Below are 26256 nucleotides of genomic sequence, written 5' to 3'. Positions count from 1 at the left end.
CAGCTTCAGTGATTTTTGCAGTTCGTTCCAGTCATTGGCAGCAGAGAACTGGAAGGAAAGGCGGCCAAATGAAGAATTGACTTTGGGGGTGACCAGTGAGAAATACCTGCTGGAGCGCGTGCTACGGGTGGGTGCTGCTATGGTGACCAGTGAGCTGAGATAAGGCGGGGCTTTACCAAGCAGAGACTTGTAGATGACCTGGAGCCAGTGGGTTTGGCGGCGAGTGTGACGCGAGGGCCAGCCAACGAGAGCGTACAGGTCACAGTGGTGGTTAGTATATGGGGCTTTGGTGACAAAACGGATGGCACTGTGATAGACTACATCCAATTTGTTGAGTAGAGTGTTCGAGGCTATTTTGTAAATTACATCGCCAAAGTCGAGGATCGGTAGGATGGTCAGTTTTATGAGGGTATGTTTGGCAGCATGAGTGAAGGATGCTTTGTTGAGAAATAGGAAGCCGATTCTAGATGTAATTTTGGATTGGAGATGCTTATTGTGAGTCTGGAAGGAGAGTTTACAGTCTAACCAGACACCTAGGTATTTGTAGTTGTCCAGAGCCGTCCAGAGTAGTGATGTTGGACAGGCAGGCAGGTGCAGGCAGCGATTGGTTGAAGAGCATGCATTTAGTTTTACTTGTATTTAAGAGCAATTGGAGGCCACGGAAGGAGAGTTGTATGGCATTGAAGCTTGCCTGGAGGGTTGTTATCACAGTGTCCTAAGAAGGGCCAGAAGTATACAGAATGGTGTCATCTGCGTAGAGGTGGATAGGAGACTCACCAGCAGCAAGAGCAACATCATTGATGTATAGAGAGAAGAGAGTTGGTCCAAGAATTGAACCCTGTGGCACCTGAGTGGGAGACCTTCCCAGGCAGTAGCTTTCCCAGCTCACAAACTAGAATCAGGGCACCCACTCCAACAAGGTTAATTGACCCACAGTCCCACACCATGACATGATATCATTGATGTGACATGCAAATGAGCGTTAGAAAACCGATTGCGCAAATGTCACCATTCTGAATATTATTATTATTATTATTTATTTTTTTATATTCTGTGCGGGTGTCCCATGCCTCCCCTGACAAGATGCCGCCCTGGGGAGCTGCCCATGTCGCCTATGCCTAAATCCGCCACTGCACATTGGCTACGGAGAGCGTGATCACACAGTCATCCAGAACAGCTGATGCTCTCATGCATGTTTCAGTGTTACTTGCCTTGAAGCGAGCATAGAAGTTATTTATCTTGTCTGTTAGGCTCGTGTCACTGGGCAGCTCGCGGCTGTGCTTCCCTTTGTAGTCTGTAATAGTTTGCAAGCCCTGTCACATCCACCGAGCGCCGGAGCCAGTGTAGTACGATTCAATCTTTAATCCTGTTTGATGGTTCATCAGAGGACATAGAGGGATTTCTTATAAGCTTCCGGGTTAGAGTTCTGTTCCTTGAAAGCAGAAGCTCTACCCTTTAGCTCAGTGCGGATGTTGCCTGTAATCCATGGCTCTGGTTGGGGTATGTACGTACAGTCACTGTGGGGAGGATGTCATCGATGCACTTATTGACGAAGCCAGTGACTGATGTGATGTACACCTCAATGCCATCGGAAGAATCCCGGGACATATTCCAGTCTGTGCTGCAAAACAGTCCTGTAGCTTAGCATCTGCTTCATCTGACCACTTTTTTATTAACTGAGTCACTGGTACTTCTTGCTTTAGTTTTTACTTATAAGCATGAATCAGGAAGATAGAATTATGCTCAGATTTGCCAAACTGGCCAATATTCTCAAAACGGCTGGTTATAGCTTTGTACTATTAAAGTTTGTTTTCATGTTTTTATCCATTCTGGAATACTAATATTTCAATTAGTTTGATGCTTAAAGGAAGACCCCACAGCTCAGCCCTAGAATAAACAACTGGGGCCTGTAATTCCATTGTCAGAAATAATAAATCATTAGCAGAAAAATTGGCAAGGAAACACAAACAGACAGTACTTTAGCTGTGTAGCATATTCAAATCTCATCATTCACAGCAACACACTACTGGAAATTTAAGAATCATTGTGCGGGCAAAGGGGTATAATAGAACAAAAGGATATGTCACAACTAAATTTTCCAGTTTTTATGACCTATTATAAACTGGGTGGTTCGAGCCCTGAATGTTGATTGGCCAAAAGCCATGGTATATCAGACCATATACCATGGGTATGACAAAACATTTATTTCTACTGCTCTAATTAGGTTGGTAACCAGTTTATAATAGCAATAAGGCACATTGGGGGTGTGTGGTATATTGCCAATATACCATGGCTAAGGGTTGTATCCAGGCACTCCGCGTTGCGTTGTGGTTAACAACAGCCCTTAGCCGTGTTATATTGGCCATATACCACACCCCCTCAGGCCTCAATTCTTAAATCTACTATGTGTCTGTGTCTCTCTCATCCAATCATACGGGTCTGTGGATATTGTACAAAACTGATGATTTTGTACTTTTGAAAGAAGAAGAAGAAGAAGAGGTCATGACATTACTCACGATATAGCCAAATAATACCATAAAGGTGTCAAGAAATTACATCACATTTTACTCGTGAAATACCCATTTATCATGTGTAAGAGTTGACGCGTTACCTCAGACTTTAATTGAATGCTAGTGTGCATTCCCCTTCTGTCACTGTGTCCCACAGAGCCATTGATGAACCTCTGGTTTTAGTCTTTGATAGTAACGCATGTGGAATGGATTTATAAAGCATGGCATCACATGTAATTGGGTTTCCCAGAGAGTAGACAACCAATAGATGTGTGTTTCCCATCAGCAATATTATGGAGTCTGATCATGAACAAAGATGGACTTTGCTCAAAAAAGAAAGTTAAGCTGCCAGTGTGCTGGTGATTCTTGTCCCATCACTGAGCATAACTGGTGTGCCCTATGAGTTTATGACCATAACACTTCCTGCCGAGATCGAAAATGCACGAGTTTAAATAAAGGTGCTTTTTTCTTTATGCAGAAAATAAATTGACAGAGAAACAGCCACATAAGGGCACGTACACAACTACACACAAACACACATTTATGGGGATTGGCTAATAGAGTGCAGACTGTCCCTCTGGTTCTATTACAGTAATTAGCCAAAGACCTAGCCTAAGGTATGTACATGTTTGACATGTTTTTCATGCTTCACATACATTTTAAATAATTGTTCTGTATGATATTGTCTGTATCTAGGTTACATTTCTGTATCTACTGTAGGTTACAGTTTTGTCATCTGTCCCCGAGTGTACTCACTGCACTGTGTAAAATAGGAAGATAGCCTGTCATTGTCAACATGAGTGTAAGAGCTGCAGGGTGGCCTACATGCCAGCCAAAACACTTGTAAGAATATCCTATTTGCTTGTTCTCTCTGTCTTCTGGGATTTTAAGTGTGTGTTTCGGGGGGAAATAAAAATGTCACTTGCTATTAAGTGTTCTTCCACCCATTTGTTTTCACAAGTGCTCTGCCCATCTGAGCCTTCAGCAGTTAGCGTGTGATGTCTCCAAAGTCCTAGTGACATGTCATGCACACCATGGTTATCAGCACACAGCGTTTGTTTATACACTGTGTACAAAACATTAGGAACACCTTCCTAATACTGAGTTGCAACCCCTTTTGACCTCAGAACAGACTCAATTTCTCAGGGCAGGGACTCTACAAAGTGTCGAAAGAGTTCCACAGTGATGCTGGCCCATGTTGACACCAATGCTTCCCACAGTTGTGCCAAGTTCTCTGGATGTCCTTTGGGTGTTGGACCATTCTTGATACACACGGGAAACTGTTGAGCATGAAAAACACAGCAACATTGCAGTTCTTGACACACTCAAACCAATGCGCCTGGGACCTACTAACATATCCCATTCAAAGGCAGTTAAATATTTTGTCTTGCCCATCCACCCTCTGATGGCACACATACACAATCCATGTCTCAATTGTGTCAAGGCTTAAAAATGCTTCTTTAACAAGTCTCCTCCCCTTCATCTACACTGATTGAAGTGGATTTAACAATTGACATCAACAGGGGATCATAGCTTTCACCTGGATTCACCTGGCCAGTCTATGTCATGGAGAGAGGATACCTTGTCAGTTGGGCAACTGAATGCATTCAACTGAAATGGGTTTTATATATTTAACCCAACCCCTCTGAACCAGAGAGGTGCGGAGGGCTGCCTTGAATGAATTCCACGTCATCGGTGCCAGGGGAGCATTTGTTGTTGGGGCTTAACTGTCTTTCTCAAGGGCAGAATGGGTTCTTTTTCCACCTTTCAATTACTTCCCAAACGCTTTTAATCAATAGGCCACCTGCCGCCCTGTAAGAGCAGATGTTCCTAACGTTTTGTACACTCAGTGTATACATAGCTAATACCCTGAAGTGTCAGTCACAACTAGCTAGGTAAGACATAGAGCCATAGATTTGTGTAATAATATCGCAGACACTAACATGGTTTGACACAATGAGAAGTCACTATCAGAGCACCATCCCTCTAAAGAGAAGCATAGCATTAAGCGTAATGAATATGGCTCTAAATTGCAGGAGAAAGCTGTTTCATGTGTTTGAAAAAATGCTATATTCGGCCATTTACAGACTGGGGGCATAGCCCCCATATGGACCACCCCCAAGCTATCTTTGTGTCCGCTTAGATTTTTGGGGGGTGCATGACACCCCTATGTGCAGCCTATTTTTCTTCGTAACTACAATGTAATAATTGCATTCCACGTTTCCTCGATTGAGTTACAATTTAAAAAGCTTAAATAATTTTTCGATTCGTAAATTAGGCCAATTGATGATTGCGTTTCAGTCTGTTGCACGGCTCTTACGGCAGTTACGGTAGAGAATTCCTCCACTTTTTTCCGAAGAAGTCTCGGTCAATTAGTTTAGACAGTCAGGAGAGCTTGAAGTCAGTCTACTCCTCCAATGACAAATTAAAGCACCCATTACTCCTACTTCGATCTGTGGGAATCCCGGCGGAGTTTTGGATTTATTTAAAAACATGGGATTTGAGTTGGATCGGTTTAAAGGGGCTGTGGACCCAGATTTTAAATGCAATTTGTGTAATAAGGTTCTAGAAGACCCGCTCACTACTCCGTGTGGTCACGTCTTCTGCGCAAACTGTGTGCTGCCATGGGTTATCCAGAAAAGCAGTTGCCCCGTCAAATGTCAAAGGATCTCCACGACAGAGCTGAACCACGTTCTCCCTCTGAAAAACCTGATTCTGAAGCTGGACATAAAGTGTGACAACCATGCCAGAGGCTGTGAAAAAGTGGTAAAGCTGCATCATCTAGCAGAGCATGCCGAGATGTGCGATTACTCACCGGCCAAATGCAGGAATAAAGGATGCAAGGAGGTGCTCAATCTGAAGGACATGGATGCCCATATGCGCGAATCGTGTGATTACAGACCGGTCGGGATATGCGACAGTGGATGTGGCTTGATGCTCATCCACAAAGAGCAAAAATTAGACACCCATTGCTGTTTGAAAGCCATGAAAGCACATAATAGTGCATTGCACGGGAAGGTGGTCAACTTGGACAAAGAGTTCAAAAAGCAATCATTGAAATCAAGCAAAAGAGAGAAATCACTTATTGCTCAACTCTCCGCGGTGCACAATGAGCTACAAATGACAGCGCTGAAGTATCAGAAGAAATTCACTGAATACAGTGCAAGGATCGATTCGCTGACTAGGACCCTTGCTCCCCCGTGCAAGGTAAGAACGTTTCAAAAAGCACGCTACGGAATTTGTGGCTATTACAAATAGTTACTTTGTTTGTGATTGTCCATAGTTCTATGTTACCTTTTATCTATAGAGCGCGCGTACTGTTATTATTTTCACATCTGCTCTACTTTTTGGCATTTTCCGTTAGTTATGATACGTTTGTATAAACCAGTTTAAAACTTTAGTGGTCCGATGTCTGCCAGGTTAAATCATTGACCAGATAGACTTTGAGTCTCCTGTGGTCAAACACCGTTGCATTAGGCCTAGTCTACTACTAATGTTTAAAAGTTTGTTTATTTTCCTCAGTTTGCCACACATAGGCTATATAAATTAGTTGCGGCTTCCGGGTGGCGCAGTGGTCTAAGGCATTGCATCTCAGCGCTAGAGGCGTCAATACAGACACCCTGGTTCGAATCCAGGCTGTATCACAACCGGTGATTGGGAGTGTCATATGGTGGCGCACAATTAGCTCAGCGTTGGCCGGTGTAGGCCGTCATTCTAAATAAGAATTTGTTCTTAACTGACTCACTTAATTTTTTGTCTTGCCCATTCCCCATCTGAATTGCGCACACACACACAAATGTCTCAATTGTCTTAAGGCTTAAAAATACTTTTCAATAACCCCTTCATCTACACTGATTGAAGTGGATTTAACAAATGACATTAATAAGGGACCTCGATTCACCTAGTAAGTCTATGTCATTGAAAGATATGACCTTGATGTTTTGTACACTCAGTGTATATTGCATATATTTATATGCTAGTCAGTGCATAGTTTTTGCCATGTTCTATAGCCAAGTCTTGGACTCAACACAGTGGACATAAAAGGATAGAGGCCTCCCTGGTCAGCTAGGGAGAGGTTGAAATGTTTATGATCTTGTATAAGTCCATATCAACCCATGGTGGAAGAACAGGTAAGGTACACTACAAGCCTACAAGCATTCTGAATATAAGGGAACATACACACCAGCCTGGTCTCATAGACTAGATGTAACATAGTAAGGGTAAATCCGGACACTCAAATTAGTATGATATGTAATGTTTGGTATGGCTTCATAAGACAGAAGGTTACTTAGTAGGGTGGGTGGGCGTATAACTTGAACGTCTAGTAACCCAAAGATTGCGTGTTCGAATCTCGTCATGGACAACTTTAGCATTTGTCACCCGTTTCAGGAAACTAGGCATATGTCACACTTCACTCCTTCACAGAGAGCCATTTAAAAGTACATTTTTTAAATCAAATTGCGTTTTGGGGAAGAAATGCGTTCTGGAACAGGTGAACTTTGATGCGCATTCATAACAAACGTTTATGCCATCTTACGAATACAATTGTTAAATTAGCCCCGGAAAAAGTGAGTAACCTTCCCGCTAGCTATGATTGGCTGAGATAATGAGTGTGCTGGACATGCCGAAAGATGAGTTTGGATTGGTCTGCCATGTAGTACGCTTCTGTCTATAATATGAGCTGGTCAGTATGTGTAGGTAATGCTTTCTAACGCTGCTTTTTTGAAAGATATCACATAGTAGAATTGCATAAGTGTTGCTCTCCACTTTCTGGAGGACCGAGTTTTGAAATCAGTGGAATTAGAGTATGATAGCTATGGAGATGGAGAAAATTCTGTTGTTTGATTGCAAATATGCAGACGGAGTTGAAAAAGAGAACACACAGAAGGCTGTTGTATAAAAAACCTGTCTCCGATTTACTTCTTCAAACTAAGGGCAACCATGGCATCCGTGACAGAGAAGGAGAAGCGTCCATCCATGTATACGGACAGGTAAGAGAGCCTACCCAGCTAGCACAGTGGATCTGGCCCAATTCTGGCTGAGAGTCGGGGCACTCGGCTGAGAGTCAGACTCTGCCGATGTCATGTGGCCCGAGTCTGGGCCTCCTTCAGCAGTAGTACTTATGGCTAGAGTGCGGGGATAGAGCTCGGGCCGATTCCTGTGTGAGTTACCTGGCCCACATGTATTAATTGGGGCTCGGGCTGATTCTGGTGAAAGTTATCTGGCCCAAATGTATATATTACCTGGGGCTTGGGCCGATTGGGGCTACTCTCTGGCAGATGATTACACCGTTTTTTTCTAATTAGCATTTCATTATTTATTTTTCCATATTTTCTCATTGTTTCTGATATCAAAAATACAATTAGCATTGTAATGAAATTATTTAAGAGTCCTGTGTAGTATTTTTGTATTTTGATACTTTGTGCAAGGCATTAAACACCTCCAGAGTGGCATAGCGGTCTAAGACACTGCGTTGTTACAGATGTTGGTTCGAGACCCGTGTCGGCTTTGCCCAGGAGATCCATGAGGCGACGCACAATTAGGGGAGGGTTTGGCTGGCCAGGATGTCCTTAGCTGGCCAGGATGTCCCAATTCCTGTGGCGGTCCTTGCTTTTGCACTCTTTTTAAAAATGTGTGCTGCACCCCATTACCACAGTATTACTTGATACACTATCAGATTTGACGACTAACATGTTTTTTCAGCCTGGTACCAGAAAGAAATTAAGATTACACTTTCAAAACACTTTACAGATTCAGGTTTCTTATTTAGTACTGTCTATTCAATCCTTTGAAATACACTGTACAAACTCCGTTAAAGTGGATGAACAAAGAAAGTTGTTCTCCTCCTTGAAGCTCTAATCCCTGGAAAACATCTCCAAATGAATTATTTTTCAAATTATCCATGAAAGAAAAAGAGGAAGCAAGAAAAATAAATCATTATGTGGATGATGTGGTTAGTTTAAAAGGCTTTTTCTCTTCAGATTTTCTTCCCAGGTTCAGTCAAGCAGTATGAACAAGATTGCTTGGCAGGTAACATCAGTGCACATGTGGCAATATCTGTGGCAGTATCAAACAGAAAGACACAAGTGGAATTAACTGTTGGAGTCGGGCGACATGTAGACTGTCGCTGCATTGTGCTGCTACCATGTTGTCATGTTGTGTTGCTACCATGCTGTGTTGTCCTGTGTTTCGGCCATGCTATGTTGTTGTCTTAGGTCTCTCTTTATGTAGTGCTGTGGTGTCTCTTGTCGTGATGTGTGTTTTGTCCAACATTTTTATTTTTAATCCCAGACCCCACAGGAGGCCTTTTGCCTTTTGGTAGGCCGTCATTGTAAATAAGAATTTGTTTTTAACTGACTTGCCGAGTTAAATAAAGGTTAAATAAATAAATAAATACATAAAATGTATAGAACTGAACATAATAAGGAAACTGGCAAAGATTGACTGGGCTGAATATGGGATGTGGTCTTTCTCCGTGATCCTGTCATAAATAAGGCTACATAGGTTAGGTGAATGCGAAACAAGATCAACATTGTCTGCAGTGATTGACGTCTGTCTGTGGGATTAGTGTCTGTCTGGCGTGACATGCTCACCTCACTGGTTTTAGAAGTATTCAGTCCTCCGTACACATGGTCTTGTTTCTCAGTTCCTACAGATGTAGGCTATCCTTACAACATATAGTATAAAAGGAAGGAAAGTCTTTCTATATTTTTCATATTCTTAGATATATATTTTATTTTATTTATTTTTTCACCTTTATTTAACCAGGTAGGCTAGTTGAGAACAAGTTCTCATTTGCAACTGCGACCTGGCCAAGCTAAAGCGTAGCAATTCGACACATACAACAACGCACAGTTACACATGGAATAAACAAAACATACAGTCAATAATAAAGTAGAACAAAAGAAAACAAAAAGTCTATATACAGTGAGTGCAAATGAGGTAAGTTAAGGAAATAAATAGGCCATGGTGGCGAAGTAATTACAATATAGCAATTTAACACTGGAATGGTAGATCGGCAGAAGATTAATTTTCCTTTCAGGAAATAGCCAATAGTTGTTTTGAAACATAGAACTCTGTACACATGCGCCGACACAACATGGTCCAGCAGCAGTGCACATTCTTCCCTGGCAGACCTACAGTATGGGCTAGTGCTCTGCACCTTATCCTGTAGCCTATATAGTAGCCGGACTCAGTCATGACACTGTACATACCCGCTTTTATATTTAGTCCCTGTATGCTATAGCATTCTCCACACTGGGATGACCGCTGACATGATGGTCCCAGCACCAGTCCCACCCTCTGACTGTCCCCTTAAAAAGCAGATGAAGAGAGCTGACTGCTCTACTGATTAATCGTCCGATTTTTAAAATGTATTTGTAATAATGACAATTACAACAATACTGAATACACAATACACTTATTTTAACTTAATATAATACATCAATAAAATCAATTTAGCCTCAAATAAATAATGAAACATGTTCAATTTGGTTTAAATAATGCAAAAACAAAGTGTTGGAGAAGAAAGTAAAAGTGCAATATGTGCCATGTAAGAAAGCTAACGTTTAAGTTCCTTGCTCAGAACATGAGAACATATGAAAGCTGGTGGTTCCTTTTAACATGAGTCTTCAATATTCCCACATAAGAAGTTTTAGGTTGTAGTTATTATAGGAATTATAGGGCTATTTCTCTCTGTTCCATTTGTATTTCATATACCTTTGACTATTGGATGTTCTTATAGGCACTTTAGTATTGCCAGTGTAACAGCATAGCTTCCGTCCCATTCCTCGCCCCTACCTGAGCTCGAACCAGGAACACAACGACAACAGCCACCCTCGAAGCAGCGTTACCCATGCAGAGCAAGGGGAACAACTAGTCCAAGTCTCAGAGCGAGTGACGTTTGAAACGGCACCCCACTAACTAGCTAGCCATTTCACATCACATCGTTAAACCAGCCTAATCTCGGGAGTTGATAGGCTTGAAGTCATATATAAACAGCAGAGCTGCTGGCAAAACGCATGAACGTGCTGTTTTAATGAATGCTTATGAGCCTGCTGGTGCCTACCATCGCTCAGTCAGACTGCTCTATCAAATCATAGACTTAATTATAACATAATAACACACAGAAATGCGAGCCTTAGGTCATTAATATGGTCAAATCCGGAAACTATCATCTCGATAACAAGATGTTTATTCTTTCAGTAAACTACGGAACCGTTCCGTATTTTATTTAATGGGTGGCATCCATTAGTCTAAATATTCCTGTTACGTTGCACAACCTTCAATGTTATGTCATAATTACGTAAAATTCTGGCAAATTAGTTCGCAATGAGCCAGGCGGCCCAAACTGTTGCATATACCCTGACTCTGCGTGCAATGAACGCAAGAGAAGTGACACAATTTCACCTGGTTAATATTGCCTGCTAACCTGGATTTCTTTTAGCTAAATATGCAGGTTTAAAAATAAATACTTCTGTGTATTGATTTTAAGAAAGGCGTTGATGCTTATGGTTAGGTACACGTTGGAGCAACGACAGTAGGACACGCTCGATAAACTAGTAATATCATCAAGCATGTGTAGTTATAACTAGTGATTATGATTGATTAAGTTTAATGCTAGCTAGCAACTTACCTTGGCTTCTTACTGCATTCGCGTAACAGGCAGGCTCCTTGTGAGGCAGGTGGTTAGAGCGTTGGACGAGTTAACCTTAAGGTTGCAAGATTGAATCCCTGAGCTGACAAGGTAAAAATCTGCCGTTCTGCCCCTGAACAAGGCAGTAAACCCACCATTCCGAGGCCGTCATTGAAAATAAGAATGTGTTCTTAATTAACTGACTTGCCTAGTTAAATAAAGATGTAAAAAAAAAAATCGGCGTCCAAAATTACCGATTTCCGATTGTTATGAAAACTTGAAATCGGCCTTCATTAATCGGCAATTATGATGAATCGGTCGACCTCTAGTCCACACCAGTGAAGTACTAAGATGTGAGAACAGATGGATCTCCCCACCTGCTACCAGCCGTGTTGGTTACGCTGATATCTTTACATATCCATTTACTGTGTATGGAGTAGCTTGGGGTTCTGCCCTTTTACCTGAGGCTATTTCTATCGTACCTCAAATACTCCATTAACTTCTAGGTCAATTTCATAGATTTGTTCAGTACTTTCATTCCAAGTTATTTTTGTGTTGTTTTAAGTGAAAATAAGCACCTGCCCTTTGTCTACCTGTCTGTATGTCTGTCTGCAGGGAGTTTTATTTTATGATTTTTTATGATTTGTTCAATAATTTATTTTATTCAGTGGTATTTGTTATTTGGGTTGTTAATGACTTCCTGTCCTCTTTCTGTCTGTCTGTCCACAGGGTGGGGAGACAAAAAACCTCACAGCCATCCTTCATCGGGAGGGAGGTTCTCTGGGCTTCAACATCGTGGGAGGACGACCATGTGCGGTAGGTTACAAGTGGCATCTCTGGGTTACTGTTTTATCTCATTGATGGTCAGCCAAGTGTCATATGGGAAATCAGGAATGGAGGCAAAATCTTGAACTTCAATTAACTATAGTTTTGTGTTTTACCGACATAGCTTGCACACACAGTGCAAGTATTTTTTGGGCTCCCGAGTGGAGCAGCAGTCAAAGGCACTGCATCTCAGTGCAAGAGGTGTCACTACAGTCCCTGGTTCGATTCCAGGCTGTATCACATTCGGCTGTGATTGGGAGTCCCATAGGGTGGTGCACAATTGGCCCAGCATCGTCCGGGGTAGGCCATCATTCTAAATAAGAATTTGTTCTTAACTGACTTGCCTTGTTTAAAAAAAAGGTCAAATTAAAAAGTATCTCTCTTGAGCCTATGTGGATAGATCGCATTACTTCATATGAGGATTATGACTGTGCCCACACTATTGTCCTCTTCAATTGAGGCGACTATGATGACATAGTAAAAACAGACGTGGTGTGAAGTGGGTCCTCTGCCCTGAGCTGATAATCTGTTATGGCCTCTGTGTTTGCTGTCTCACTGTCTGCCATTGGCTCCCGAGAGGAGAGGGAAGGAATATCACTGCTGAACTGGGATTAGGGCACATATTCACAAAGATTCTTAGAGTAGAAGGACTGCTATAGGATCAGTTTTGCCTTTCTAGATAATACTGAATACAATTATATGGAAAGGGGGACCTGATCCAAGATTGGCAATCTTACTCAGATAAATTTCGGCTCAGAGCTCAGTTAGAACTGGGTCTCGTATACTTGGAGCATCTCAATCTCTGTACAGAGTAAGCTGGTCCCAGTTCGCAGTATCTTTTTTTTGCTGGGAAGAATTTGTGCCAAAGTGTTCCACTCAGGGCTGTTGTTCTGTGGTTAATTTAAATTGCTATAGTGACGCACTTTGCTGTGGCGACATGGATTATTACAGTAAAACGTTTTACAGCAGGAAACTATAAAAAGGACCAAACACTGAAAGCATTTTTTCTTGATTCCATGGTCTTTCCGGTTCCCTTGACAGAACCATGCATCAATCCAAAGAGAGTTTTGATAGTGAAGAGAAAATGTGTAAGTTATTGCTCATTATGTATATTGAAATATGTACTTTGCAATCAAATGAAAAGAGCTCTTTGTTATTTTTACATCTGGGGAACTGATCTGCGGGCCTACAAAACACAGGAGGCAGGTGAGGGGAGGACAGCTTGTAATAATATCTGGAATGGTGTAAATGGAATGGTATTAAAACACAGAAACCATGTGTTTGATACCATTCAATTTACTCTGTTCCAGCCATTACTATGAGCCCGCCCTCCACAATTAAGGTGCCACCAGCCACCTGTGCTACAAAACGGGGTCCCATGCACTCAACTTTTGCTCGAATTGTCTTTAAGGCCAGAATAACTTCATAAAGAGGTCACCAAATCCTCCACAACAAACGATTGATTAATGGCGTTTTCACCCTTGACTAGTGTTGATGCGATTCAGAGACAGAGTTGGGTTGGACACCAGGCTGAGTATGATTAAAGGCTGGCCTTCGTAGACACTGTAGGGTCTAAGTACTGAGTTTGTCCACGCTGTGGCCCCAGGGCAGGTGGATGCATGGCAAAGCATCAGTCCTCTCACTCTCCTGCTGTGACATTCCCTTGGCAACCCGTGCCATTTTGGGAGGAAATGTGTTTGTTTCACAGTTAAAAATGTGCTGTGATGAGCTCGGGAAAAAGGAAGCAGACCTAAAATAATGAATTGCAGCATTCACACCTTGACTTCTGAGGTTTCTTTAAGTATTCCATATAAATTTAGCACACTGTCGCACGACTTGGCAGAGGCACAGGGTTGGTTTGATGTGGTTTTAGGAGAGAGCTGAGAGGGATGTTGGCAGTGCTTTGTTAACCTATCGTAGCTCTTACAACTCAGGGGTCACAGCCTCACTGATGGACGCAGAGTAACTCATATCGTTCCAACACATCCATTCAACATTTGGGCCCTCTAACGGGCTGGGTCAGAGTTGTATTATCCAGCCCTAGGAAACATGTCAACTGGCAGGCATTTTGGCACTGGGGCTCTGTGGAGCCCAACATTAAGCCCTGTGTAATGTGCACCTGCAACCACTTGCCAGTCACTACAGGCTGTTGAGCCCTGCGGTTAATCGCTGGGTTAACAAGGCTGCGTTGATGACTGCAGTTGCGTTCACATGTAAAGACCGGCAGGGTGTCTCTGACCCTGATTGGTGGGAATGGGTAATGGGAAAACCATTTTGAATTGTCTGCATAATGTCCTCAGGACTTTTGAAAGTAGGTTAGGCAGATTTAGAGACTTGTTTAATATTTTAAAGATATTATTTTTGCTGAATATTTTAAAGTAAATTAGCATGTATTGTAATTAAATATTTTTATGTAATCATCTTCAATAGTTACAACTATTTCTTAATCAATTTCATCAATGTGTTATCTGAGATGATCAGAAAATGGGTCATGAACATGGCAGTTTTTTCGCCACAGGACGACCGTGAAGGCACTTCGAATGAAGGAATTTTTGTATCCAAGATCGTTGAGAAGGGACCAACAGACAAGGAGGGAGGCCTTCAGATCCACGACAGAATAATGGAGGTATGTGACTCACCTTCTGTACCGTTTCGTGTGAAGGCCAAGAACCAGGAGGTGAGGTGGCTTCTGGGGCATTTAGCACAGCACTTAGCATGTGTCCATTTTCTCCATGCTAAGAAATAAAGCAACAGATAGTTTGATGGTGATAAACGATCAAAACCAGGAATGTTTTTTTTTTAAATACAGACACGACAGTAACAGATAAATAGTGCTAAACAACTTTGACTATATTTGCAGAAGTTACATGCAGCAAATGTCTCTTATGGTAATCATTAAGACTTTTAGTGAGACATCACTGTAAATAGAGTTAGACCAACCTGAGCCCAGGCTGTCTCTCTATGTTTGCTATAGCTGCTCAAAAGAGGCACTCGTTTACTGACTAGCTGACGAATTTCTTCTGACAGACCTGCAGTGGAACAGCATCCTCTCACCTTCATACAAAATCTCACTGTGTAAAGGTCATGTGCTCCTGCGGGTCACTTTTAAGCGTGTACAGAAAACCAACTTCACAAAGGTTTATTTTATAGTGTGAACTAGAGGTTGTCACAAAGGATGCATGGAACTCAGATGTTAAGTTTAACTGTGCATTACTGTATTTGTATTTATTATCGTTCCCCATTAGCTACTCTTCCTTGGCGCCAGCAAAATTAAGGCAGTTTATACAATTTTAAAAACATTACAATACATTCACAGACTGTGTGCCCTCAGGCTGCTACTCCACCACTACCTCATATTTACAGTACAAAATCCATGTGTGCGTGTGTGTATAGTGCGTATGCTATCGTGTGTATTTATAGTGCGTATGTTATCGTGTGTGTGTATATGCATGTGTCTGTGCCTATGTTTGTGTTGCTTCACAGTCCCTGTTGTTCCATAATGTGTTTTTTTATCTAATTGTACTGCTTGCATGAGTTACTTGATGTGAAATAGAGTTCCATGCAGTCATGGCTCTATGTAGCACTGTGCGCCTTCCATAGTCTGTGGACGTGGGGACTGTGAAGAGACCTCTTGTGAAATGGCTTGTGGGGTATGCATGGGTATCCCGAGTTGTGCGCCAGTAGTTCAAACAGACAGCTCGATGCATTCAACTCTCATAAGGTATTATCAGAAGTAGTGATGAAGTCAATCTCTCCTCCACTTTGAGCCAGGAGAGGTTGACATGCATATTATTAATATTAACTCTCTGTGTACATCCAAGGGCCAGCCGTGCTGCCCTGTTCTGAACCAATTGCAGTTTTCTTAAGTCCGTTTTGTGTCACCTGACCACGACTGAACAGTAGTCCAGGTGCGACAAAACTAAGGCCTGTAGGACCTGCCTTGTTGACAGTGCTGTCAAGTGCCTTATCATGGACATACTTCTCCCCATCTTAGCTACTGTTATATCAATATGTTTTGACCATGACAGTTTACAATCCAGGGTAACTCCAAGCAATTTAGTCAACTCAATTTCCACATCATTTATTATAAGATTTAGTTGAGGTTTAGGGTTTAGTGAATGATGTGTCCCAAATTCAATGCTTTTAGTTTTAGAAATATTTAGGACGAATTATTCCTTGCCACCCACTCTGAAACTAACTGCAACTCTTTATGTGTTGCAGTCATTTCAGTCGCTGACACGTATAGTGTTGAGTCATCCGCATACATAGATACTCTGGCTTTCCTCAAAGCCAGTGGCAATTCATTTGTAAAGATTGAAAAAGTAAATGGGCCAAGACAGCTGCCTTGGGGAATTCCTGATTCTACCTGGATTATTTTGGAGAGGCTTCCATTAAAGAATACCCTCTGTGTTCTGTTAGACAGGTAACTCTTTATCCACAATAGCAGAGGGTTTAAAGCCATAACACATACGTTTTGACAGCAGCAGACTATGATCAATAATGTCAAAAGCTGCACTGAAGTCAAACAAAACAGCCCGCACAATCTTTTATCATCAATTTCTCTCAGCCAATCATCAGTCATTTGTGTAAGTGCTGTGCTTGTTGAATGTCCTTCTCTATAAGCATGCTGCAAGTTTGTCAATTAGTTTACTGTAAAATGGCATCGTATCTGGTCAAATGCAATTTTTTCCAAAATTTTACTAAGGGTTGGTAACAGGCTGATTGGTGTGCTATTTGAGCCAGTAAAGGGGCTTTACTATTCTTAGGTAGCGGAATGACCTTTGCTTCCCTCCAAGCCTGGGGGCACACACATTCTAGTAGGCTTAAATGGAAAATATGGCACATAGGAGTGGCAATATCATCTGCTATTATCCTCAGTAATTTCCCATCCAAGTTGTCAGACCCTGGTGGCTTGTCATTGTTGATAGACAACAATCATTTTTTCACCTCTTCCACACTAACTTTACGGAATTTAAAATTACAATGCTTGACTTTCATAATTTAGTCATCTATACTTGGATGTGTAGTGTCAGCATTTGTTGCTGGCATGTCATGCCTAAGTTGCTAATCTTGCCAATGAAAAAATCATTAGAGTAGTTGGCAATATCCATTGGTTTTGTGGTGAATGAGCCATCTGATTCAATGAATGATGGAGCTGAGTTTGCCTTTTTTCCAATAATTTAATTTAAGGTGCTCCAAAGCTTTTTTACTATCATTCTTTTTCATTTATCTTTGTTGCATGGTGTAGTTTCTTCTTCTTTTTATTCAGTTTAGTCAAATGATTTCTCAATTTTCAATAAGTTTGCCATTCGGTTATGCAGCCAGACTTATTTGCCATTTATTTTGCCTCATCCCTCTCAACCATACCATTCCTCATCAATCCACGGGGATTTAAGTTTTACAATCATTTTCTTAATGGATGCATTCTTATTAGCAATTGGAATAAGCAATTTCATAAATGTGTCAATTGCAGTGTCTGTTTGCTTCTCATTACACACCACGGACCAACAGATATTATTTTAACATTGGAATCACTACAAAACCTCTTATACACTATATTAGGCCCAGCCTTTGGGACTTTGGTTTTCCTAGATATGGCTACTATTTTGTGATCACTACATCCGATGGATCTGGATACTGCTTTCAAGCAAATGTCTACAGCATTAGTAAAGATGGGATCAATACATGTTAGCCGCAAGATGACAAATGTTTCCCTACAGCCGTCATTGTCAGACCTCAGCTACATATTTTCAGAGCAATGACTAGATGTTTGTGTTTATCCCTTGAAATATGTTTATTTTAAGTATGCATCAAGACTAGATTGATAATAGTAGTTTCTGTCCTGTAGTTCTTCCACTTACTCTAAGACACGTTCTGAGTTCTGAGCAAGCATCACACTTTCGCATTAAGTAAGCATTGATACTTAAATGGGAGATTTGAGCAAAAATGTAAGCTACAATGTAAGCTACTCAGATTTGTAGTTACTATGCATCCCTCTAACCAGATCCTTGTTATTGACATGCACATGTTTTAATGTTAGCACCAGAGAGACAGATACAGTACAACAACCTATCCCTCAACAGTAACCACTTCAAGCAGCAGTAACAAGTGGCTGAATTCCCACTGTTCGTTGAGATATATCATAAGAACCCTTGACAATAGGCAGATTTAAGCCACCAAAACCGACAGCAGTTCGGTGCCTAGTGACTAAGACCTATGGGGCCTCCAAGTGGCCTTGTTGGCTGTTCTGTAGGGAGAGATTTGTTCATGTGCTGTGTGTGTGTGTGTGTGTGTGTGTGTGTGTGTGTGTGTGTGTGTGTGTGTGTGTGTGTGTGTGTGTGTGTGTGTGTGTGTGTGTGTGTGTGTGTGTGTGTGTGTGTGTGTGTGTGTGTGTGTGTGTGTGTGTTACCAGGTGGAATCAGTGTACTGAGCCATCTGAGAACACCTCTACAGGATCCTGCTATGCCCAGTTAATAGCCATCCATCTTTTATCAATTAAAATAAAGCAGATTTAGCTTAAGGACGATATTGGAGCCACATTGGTGTTTTGTCTCTGTATTGTCTTTGACCTAATGTGTGAGAAGTCACAGAGAGTAGTGGGTAGAGCTTTAGGAGAACAAGGACATGCAGAACCTCAGGACAAGACGAGAAACCAAACCGATCCAATTAATAATACTCATTGTGTACACTGACGGTGCATGGTTGCTGTATCCCTGGGTGCTTTTCATTTGATAGGGAATCTGATAGAGGTGGTTTAAGTTTCTCAATCTCAACAATGCTCTTTGTTACAGCTAAGCAGAAAAAAGTACCCTTTCATATTTTATAAGGCACAATAGTTCAGTTTTGTTTCCTACCTGGGGGGATGGAGGTCTCAGTGGGACCAAGTGATGAACTGAGGATGAAAATGAATAGCAAGAACCCACCGGCAGTTCCGTGTACTGTACTCCCAACCCTGTGTGGCTAAACCAACAGCCTGTAGCCTCATCCTGCTCCGCTCGCTATGTAGGGCCCTGTGCACAGCTGGAGCATGCATTTTTAAACCTGTGCCACCGGAACCCTCCCAGTACTGCCTCGTCTCTCCCACAACTCTTCTGGCAGTGCTTTTCTTTCTTTAGTGCTACTTTTCTCTACTTTAAAGTTGGATACAACGTGATTCATTTTGAATGGTTGTTTGTGGATGTGGCACATTTATGGGGGGGTGGCAGGTAGCCTAGTGGTTAGAGCGTTGAACTGACAAGGTCAAATTCAGTCTTTCTGCCCCTGAAGAAGACAATTAACCCACTGTTCCCCAGTTGGCTGTCATTGTAAATAGTAATTTGTTCTTAACTGACAGACTTGCTATGTTAAATTAAGGTTTCATTTATTAATTTCCTGGCATATTGGTATGTAGGCTATGTGTAAGTTGACGATCTAGTTTAAGTCAGGAATGTATTCGTCCAAATCCACATGGTATGTAGCATTCTGGTTGTATTGTGATAGTTTTGGCTTGACTTTCTGCTCAGATTCTCAAAGGACTGGCTGACATGACAGACATCAGGGTGTCACTCATCATGCTTTTACCATTCTGATTTCATTGTCCCTATCCCCTTTACAGTTGGACCTGCACAAGAGAGATGTGAGATCCAACAACTTTAGTGCTTACTCATCTCCACCCTCCTACCATTTCCATTGCCTTTGGAAATGAAAGCCCTTTTTTTAATGAACACCATATGAAAGTAGATAATCTAAAAGCAGATAATGTGGATCACCATTCATGCATCACAAAAAAGTCCCAGTGCCTTGCCTTGCTGCGGGGATCAGCTGCCCTATTTGGAGTCATTTACATAACATGTGGAACTACGACAGAATAACAAGTTCAACTGAGGAGGCAAAAGCACTGGGGTCAATTCTTACAAAACACATGGTGTGGTGTTCCATCTTCCCCCTGTGAAGGTTGTCGTTCCAGGAAGTATACATGGATGGGGCGGCAGGTAGCCTAGTGGTTAAGAGCATTGGCCAGTAACCGAAAGGTCACTGTTTTCAATCGCTAATTTAAAAATCTGTCGATGTGCTCTTGAGCAAGGCACTTAACCCTAATTGCTTCTGCAAGTCGCTCTGGATAAGAGCGTCTGCTAAATGACTAAAATGTAAATGGTCCTGGCTTGTTCCTCGGTAACAGCCTCTTCGTGGGGGAGTGTGATGGCAGATGTCCCTCCTCTGCAGCACTGCTAATACTTCAGCCTGGGATGAATCAGTTCATGAATGCCTCCTTGTTCAGCACACACATTCTCTCATAACCTGGATCTATGTTTGCTTTCGCTCGCTCTCTCCGCAAGCTAAATATCTGGTTCGGAGTGGATGTGTTTGCCTGAGAAGATTGAATAAATAGGTTTATTTAAATGAAACTTATGTGGCTCGGTATAGGCAAAGAGAGCTCTGTGTTGTGAACCTTATCTCGACAGGGGGACTTAGTTTAGTCAATATTTTCGCATTTGTCTTAAAGTGAGATGCTGTAGTAGATATAAGAAATTATTTTCAAACATGTTTAACTCTTGATGTTTTCCTCTTTTCTTTTTTATTTTACAGTTGCCTAGCCATCTGCCTGCACATTTCATGTAGCCCTCGTCTCTCGGGGATAGATCTTCACATTGACACAGCACACATTGTTAGTGCTTATACAAGGAAATGTGTGCTTGGCTGTTTTTGTCTCTAAGAAATGTCTCCGGGTGTTTACTCATGCCTCAAATGTTATGCTGAATCCTAGCACCATTGTCTGCAGGACTAAACCAATGTCACAATCCCAAAATGACTGTTTCTGAGCTCTCAGGGAATGGAGTTGTTTTTGTAGGAATCCAAATACAAGAATGGGAGTAGAATGAGGACGCTGAGGCTTCAGTTGTAAATGTCACCTTGTAAATCCTCTGTAAACACTCTCAGGTCATGAAGGTTGAAAAACAACAACTACTTTAAAATAAACTGACATTGAGGAGAAACCAGTTGTAGTCTTGAGAGGCCATGTGTCATTGCCAGCAGATATGTGTCCAACTTTAATTGTGGCAGCAATGTAAGCTGTAGTCAAGAACTCACACAGGGCTGTGGAGTCCTGCTAAAGCCTGTCTAATGTCAGAATAATAGAGTCTTTAGTGTTGTCATTGTTTGTACTTGCTTGGTCTCTTTCTCTCTCTGGCCCTGTTTCGTCTGTAGCATTTGAAGTAAAGGCTCAAGCTAAGGCTGTGATAGAGTTTAGCAGCAGTAAAACAACTTTGTGCCGCATCTCCTGTAAATGTCCGTCCCAGGGTGTAATCAACTGTATTTTATTTAGGTCACTGTCGTATGGTACTGATTTAAGGAATGTGCTTTTGAGTTTTTCCCCAGAAATGCATGTAATGCTCTCCTTCAGGCATAATGTAGGCTTGTTGTTACAAAAGTGACTCTCCAGTTCGAGGGTGGGTTGACTAGCCACCCTGAATAGAATGTAAAAGCCTGTCATTTGTTTCTACACAACAAACAAAGCATGACATATGACATATGAATTCACTTGCAATTCCTTGTTTTTCTAACTTGCTTGGAAGTGCATGGGGACTGGGGAGGACTGGTTGAAAAATGTATCTGCTAATGTCCACATGTCTGATATGCTATGATACACTATTTTGACTTACCCTCACCCATCCCCTTATTTTTATTAATGTTGAAATGTTTATCACAAGACTGTTGAAATATGTTAACTGCTACAGCTGACAATTGCCAAGACATCAAGGTAACATTTTACTTTGGCTATCTACTGACTGCCATGTTGTACCAGCTTAAAATCCCAAATCAGGATTGTTTGAAGGATAGGTGACTAGAAAGCAGAATGCTATTCATTTAGACAATTATGTGACCTAGTCCGGTTAGAGTGGGGAGGTGACACCTTCGTTCAAGGTCTGGAATTTTGTGGGTCACGCCAGAGCAGTTCTTCCTTATCTCCATGTGACCGCTTTGCTGTAAGGTTACTCACGGTGCACCACTTAACTCCCCAGAGCTATTTTAGTGGCGACTCACCAGCCAGACCTTCCCAGTGCTAAATGGCAGCCTGACTGCCTGGCCAGGAGTTGTGAATGGTGGCTGGTAGATTTGTTTAGGGAGTTGTGGAAGAAACAAAGCTTGCATGTTGATGAAGCCTAATTCTGTCTGAAGTCCTGTTAGCATTTCTCCCGCTTACATTTTACATTGGTCATTTAGCAGACACTTATTCAGAGCGATTTACAGGAGAAATTGGTGTTGTGTGCCTTGCTCAAAGGCACATTGACAGATTTTTCACTGAGTCGGCTCAGGGATTTTTGTATGTTACCTGAAACTGTCAGGGTTGTGTGGAGAGACGGACCAAGAAGCAGCGTGATTAAAGTTCCACATATTTGTTTAAGCGAAACTTCCAAACAAAAAGACCCGCAACCTCAGCAGCGCTACATACACTAACTCAAAACAATATCCCACACAGCAGGGGGAAACAGGGAACCCTTAAGTATGATCCCCAATTAGAGACAACGAACCTCAGCTGCCTCTAATTGGGAACCATACCAAAAGCACCAACATAGAAATAATAAACCTAAAACACCCCCTCGTCACGCCCTGACCTACTATACCATAGAGAACCAAGGGCTCTCCATGGTCAGGGCGTGACAGAAAATGTATTTCAAAAATGAGTGAACCTTTCAAACTTGGGTTAAAAGGATTTAGGGATTTTCGTCACTTGACTAGAATGAGATGAACTCTCCCGCTAAATAAAGGTTCAATAATTCTTTATTCATGTTTTCCCCCTGAGAGGGACAGAATGCCAGGTCCGACAGCATGGCGTGGGCAGTCCATCCTGACTGTCGCTAATAAGTTGTCACAGCACATGGCATCTTGGACCAGACATGTGTCACAAGTTCCCAGGCGTTATTTCTGACCCGGAGGTTATGAGGAACAGAAATGGCAGTTATTTCCCTAAGGGGGATCACATGTTGTTTGGCATCCCGAGACAAGAAGCAGGCCTTTGTCAGGGCCTTTATTGGATTCAGGCCCCCGTGCAGTCGGCCGGCTCCTCTCTCTCTCAGTCTCTTGCTCTCTCTCTCACTCTCTGTTTCTCTCTTAGTCGCTCGCTCCCTGCTCAGTGCAGGCAGGCCAGTCTCAGCCCCATGCAGCCCAGCACAGGGAGGCACATTCTGAGCCTCTTTGGCTCATCTAAGGGAGGACATTAAATCAAATCTAACTTTTAAAGAGGCCATAATCAGCTTCTGGTAGTGGCCGCTGCGCTGTGCAGGGCGCACAGTAAGGCCCCCAGACTGGAACAGGCGAAGGCACATTTTTTGTTTTTCCTTCTCCATATGGAAATGAGAGCAACATCGATTTTTGAAGCTGTGGAGTGATTACATATACAACCCTAAGACGGTATGAGGTGAAGTGTCACCTCGTGGGGCCCACCACTTGTCTTCATCTGCAGCACCACTGTATGCCAATGCCACACACAGAAACATAGTTTATTCCCTTCCATCTGAACAGCATCCCTTCCTCAAAGCAGAGCTGGCGGGTGAGGATTTTCATGGAGACTCAATGTTTGACCTACTATAAATGTGTTTGCTTTTGCTCTGACAACAGTCTCTCTTTATTCATAGAACTCATTCCCTCTGTTCATTTTAGGGCCCTAAAGGTTTTAGGGACAGAAATAGACAGGTGTAATTAAGGCTAATTTTCCTGTCAATCAATCTCTGGGCTTGTGTAAATGGCTCAGTAACAATAGGCTGAGGTTGCCCTGCACCAGCTGCTCTCCCTGTCAGCCCCCGACCCCAACCCCTCCTCCCCCTGTAGACTGCCCACTGTCTCCCTAATTAACTACCCTCAATTAAACGCTAATAGGCTGATTAACAGACCCTTGTTGGTGCTGTAATGGCCCGTTGTTTCCTCCTGGTGCCCCTCTGAAATGTTTCCTGACTGCTGTACGTTAATCACTGCCCATTCGGAGTGCTCTCTCTCTGGGCTCTGCAGGCACCAGCTTGGCCAGCTTCACGCTCCACTGTCCTACAGCTAATTCTACTGTGATTGATTTCCTTACCAAAAAAGCCTAGAGTCTGAACCACAGTTGTTTCTATGATTTCATCTGTGTATTATGTCAAATAAAAAAGTCAGGGAGGACTGGTGATTGTAAGAAATTATCCATGAAGTAAAATTTGACCGAGGCAGCTAGTGCTGCTAACCCACAGCTGTACACTTTAGGATAAATCACACATAATGCTGACATGCATGTGGTTTGGGCTGGACAGTTTGGGTGTAAGGCTTTTTTATTTGTAAAAGAATCATCATTTTATGGGACTGCAGCCTTTAACTGTTTAACTGATGGAACAAGATAAGTATCTTTTCCTAATATGATACGTGGGAGTTTTTTATGACAGTCCAGCATTATGGTGATACATGGAAGTACATTCCTGGTTTACTTCCTGGATATTTCCTGGATCATCTTTTCTAAAGTTGGCTTCAGATGCTGCGCGTGTGCATGTGTGCATGTGTGCGTGTGGCTGTTGCTATTCAAATGGCCATACTGTAATTTGAACAAAGTTTGTTCAACATTTCAACAGTGACTTCATGTTCCAACATCAGTCCCTTCAGCAGGTTAAATCTATAGATGTCCTGCTCTACAGACGTCTCATTTACTATCATAAATCATATACAGAATGAGAGGGGATTGAGTGTGCTCTCTTCAAATGGAAACTTTTTATAGCCAGGCTCTTGTAAGCTGTGAGTGTTAAATTGATTTTCCATTCTTCACCAGCACTTTAATCAGGTACATTATACTGTTGAACTATATTGTATATGCTGAAATTCATGGCAGGAAACTCTTCGTGCAGAGTAGCTTATAACAAAGACCCCATAAAAGCTCTTTGTCTTCCTCCCTGTACTGCAGTCAGACTTCTGTCTAACGTGCTCGGTTACACAAACTCACTTTTCCTTTTGAAAACGTTCTTATCTCTCCCTGGTTAGTGCCAATAGATGTTACTGTATTGTTTATTTTTCTTTGTAATGTCCTTTACTGATTTTATTTACGCGGAAGAACACAAAGGGTTGACATCAATTTACTGCAGGTTATTCTCCCTCTTCCGACTGGCAGATGTTGGGTGATATCTGAGCTAATTGGAATACTGTACATCACCTTGCAGATGTTTCTTTACAGAAATCAACGACTGTACCATTCACACAGAAAACATGCTCTACCATTTACAGTACATCTTAAAGAGCCGTGCACCTGCTTTTACATCCCATTAGGCTGTACCCTGTCTAGACAGTGGATGGGTCACAATGTGTCATTGGAGGCTGAAGTGGTATCCCAGGATGGCAGGGAGGTTGGACAGGCAGACAGTGATGATTCAAGGCTTCATGGTGGCAGCCTGGCCTCCATTGTAAAATGCTCTCTTCCAATCACTAATCCTGACAACATGGACCGCTTTAGAATTTGACTGCTCCCACCCTCGTCAGCGTCTCTTCACAAGGGTTTTAGATGGCCTCCCTTTCACTTGCCAACAAAGTAGAACTGGTGGCCGCTGCGCGCCTTTCTGATGCAAATGTGTCTAAATAGAAAAACATTGTTAGAAAGGCTTGGTTCATAGTCTGTGTTATGCTGGTTTTGCCTTTCTCTCATTCTTCTGTGAGAGATGTTTCACTTTCAAATTGTACCTTTCTGTCTGATTCAAAACTTCCTCTTTCTTTAAAAAGAAACAGAGAAATTGCCAGAACTGCCACATCGAGGAAGCAGTGGAGGAACACACACACGTGGCGTGGGAGTGGGGCCAGGCTGTGGGCACCTCCCTCAAAATACCTCCTCGCTCCACTCATGTCTCTTCTGTATGCGGATGAGGAAGCCTGAAGCAGGAATCAACGTTCTCCCTTCACTGTCAATGTAGAGTAGAACTATTCTCTCTCTCTCGTGAAGGAGAGCATTACACATCCTTGATGTGTTTGCTGATGCTGCTTGTCATGTATCGTTGTTTAATCAAGAAGAATGTCTGTTAGTCATTATGAGATGTTGGAGAACATAATTGAAGCAAAGCCACAGTCAATGTAACCACACACTAGTCTGGTATGTGTGTTTAAAGGGTCAGTGTTGTGTTAAACCAACTGCTAACTGTTATACAGTGTTAGTGAAAGGCTTTGAGGGCGTCACAGATTAGTCTTTCTTGATGAACCATCTGCTGTTTCAAATATATGTACAGCCCAAAGTATTTACTTTATGGAATATTACACTGTTATAGTTATTTACTGAATCTCTGCTTGGCACAACTACTCTCTAGAAACATTCCA

The 26256-nt window shown here is 42.2% G+C and overlaps 1 protein-coding gene across 1 annotated transcript in view; it reads left to right on the top strand.

The window, feature by feature from the left end:
* Positions 1-4902: 4902 nt before the first annotated feature.
* The window catches only part of LOC135540232 (E3 ubiquitin-protein ligase PDZRN3-B-like), a 144249-nt gene continuing 122895 nt past the window's right edge, over positions 4903-26256 (top strand). The window contains exons 1-3 of the mRNA XM_064966741.1: positions 4903-5717; positions 11875-11961; positions 14489-14596. Of these exons, the coding sequence (XP_064822813.1) occupies positions 5004-5717; positions 11875-11961; positions 14489-14596 (909 nt within the window). The 5' untranslated portion in view covers positions 4903-5003. The remainder of the gene's footprint in view (positions 5718-11874; positions 11962-14488; positions 14597-26256) is intronic.

This window comes from Oncorhynchus masou, chromosome 5 (genome assembly GCF_036934945.1).
Source record: "Oncorhynchus masou masou isolate Uvic2021 chromosome 5, UVic_Omas_1.1, whole genome shotgun sequence".
NCBI classification, from domain to species: domain Eukaryota; kingdom Metazoa; phylum Chordata; class Actinopteri; order Salmoniformes; family Salmonidae; genus Oncorhynchus; species Oncorhynchus masou.
The sequence above is the reverse complement of the archived record's forward strand: the minus strand, read 5'-3'. Positions and strand labels throughout refer to the sequence as shown.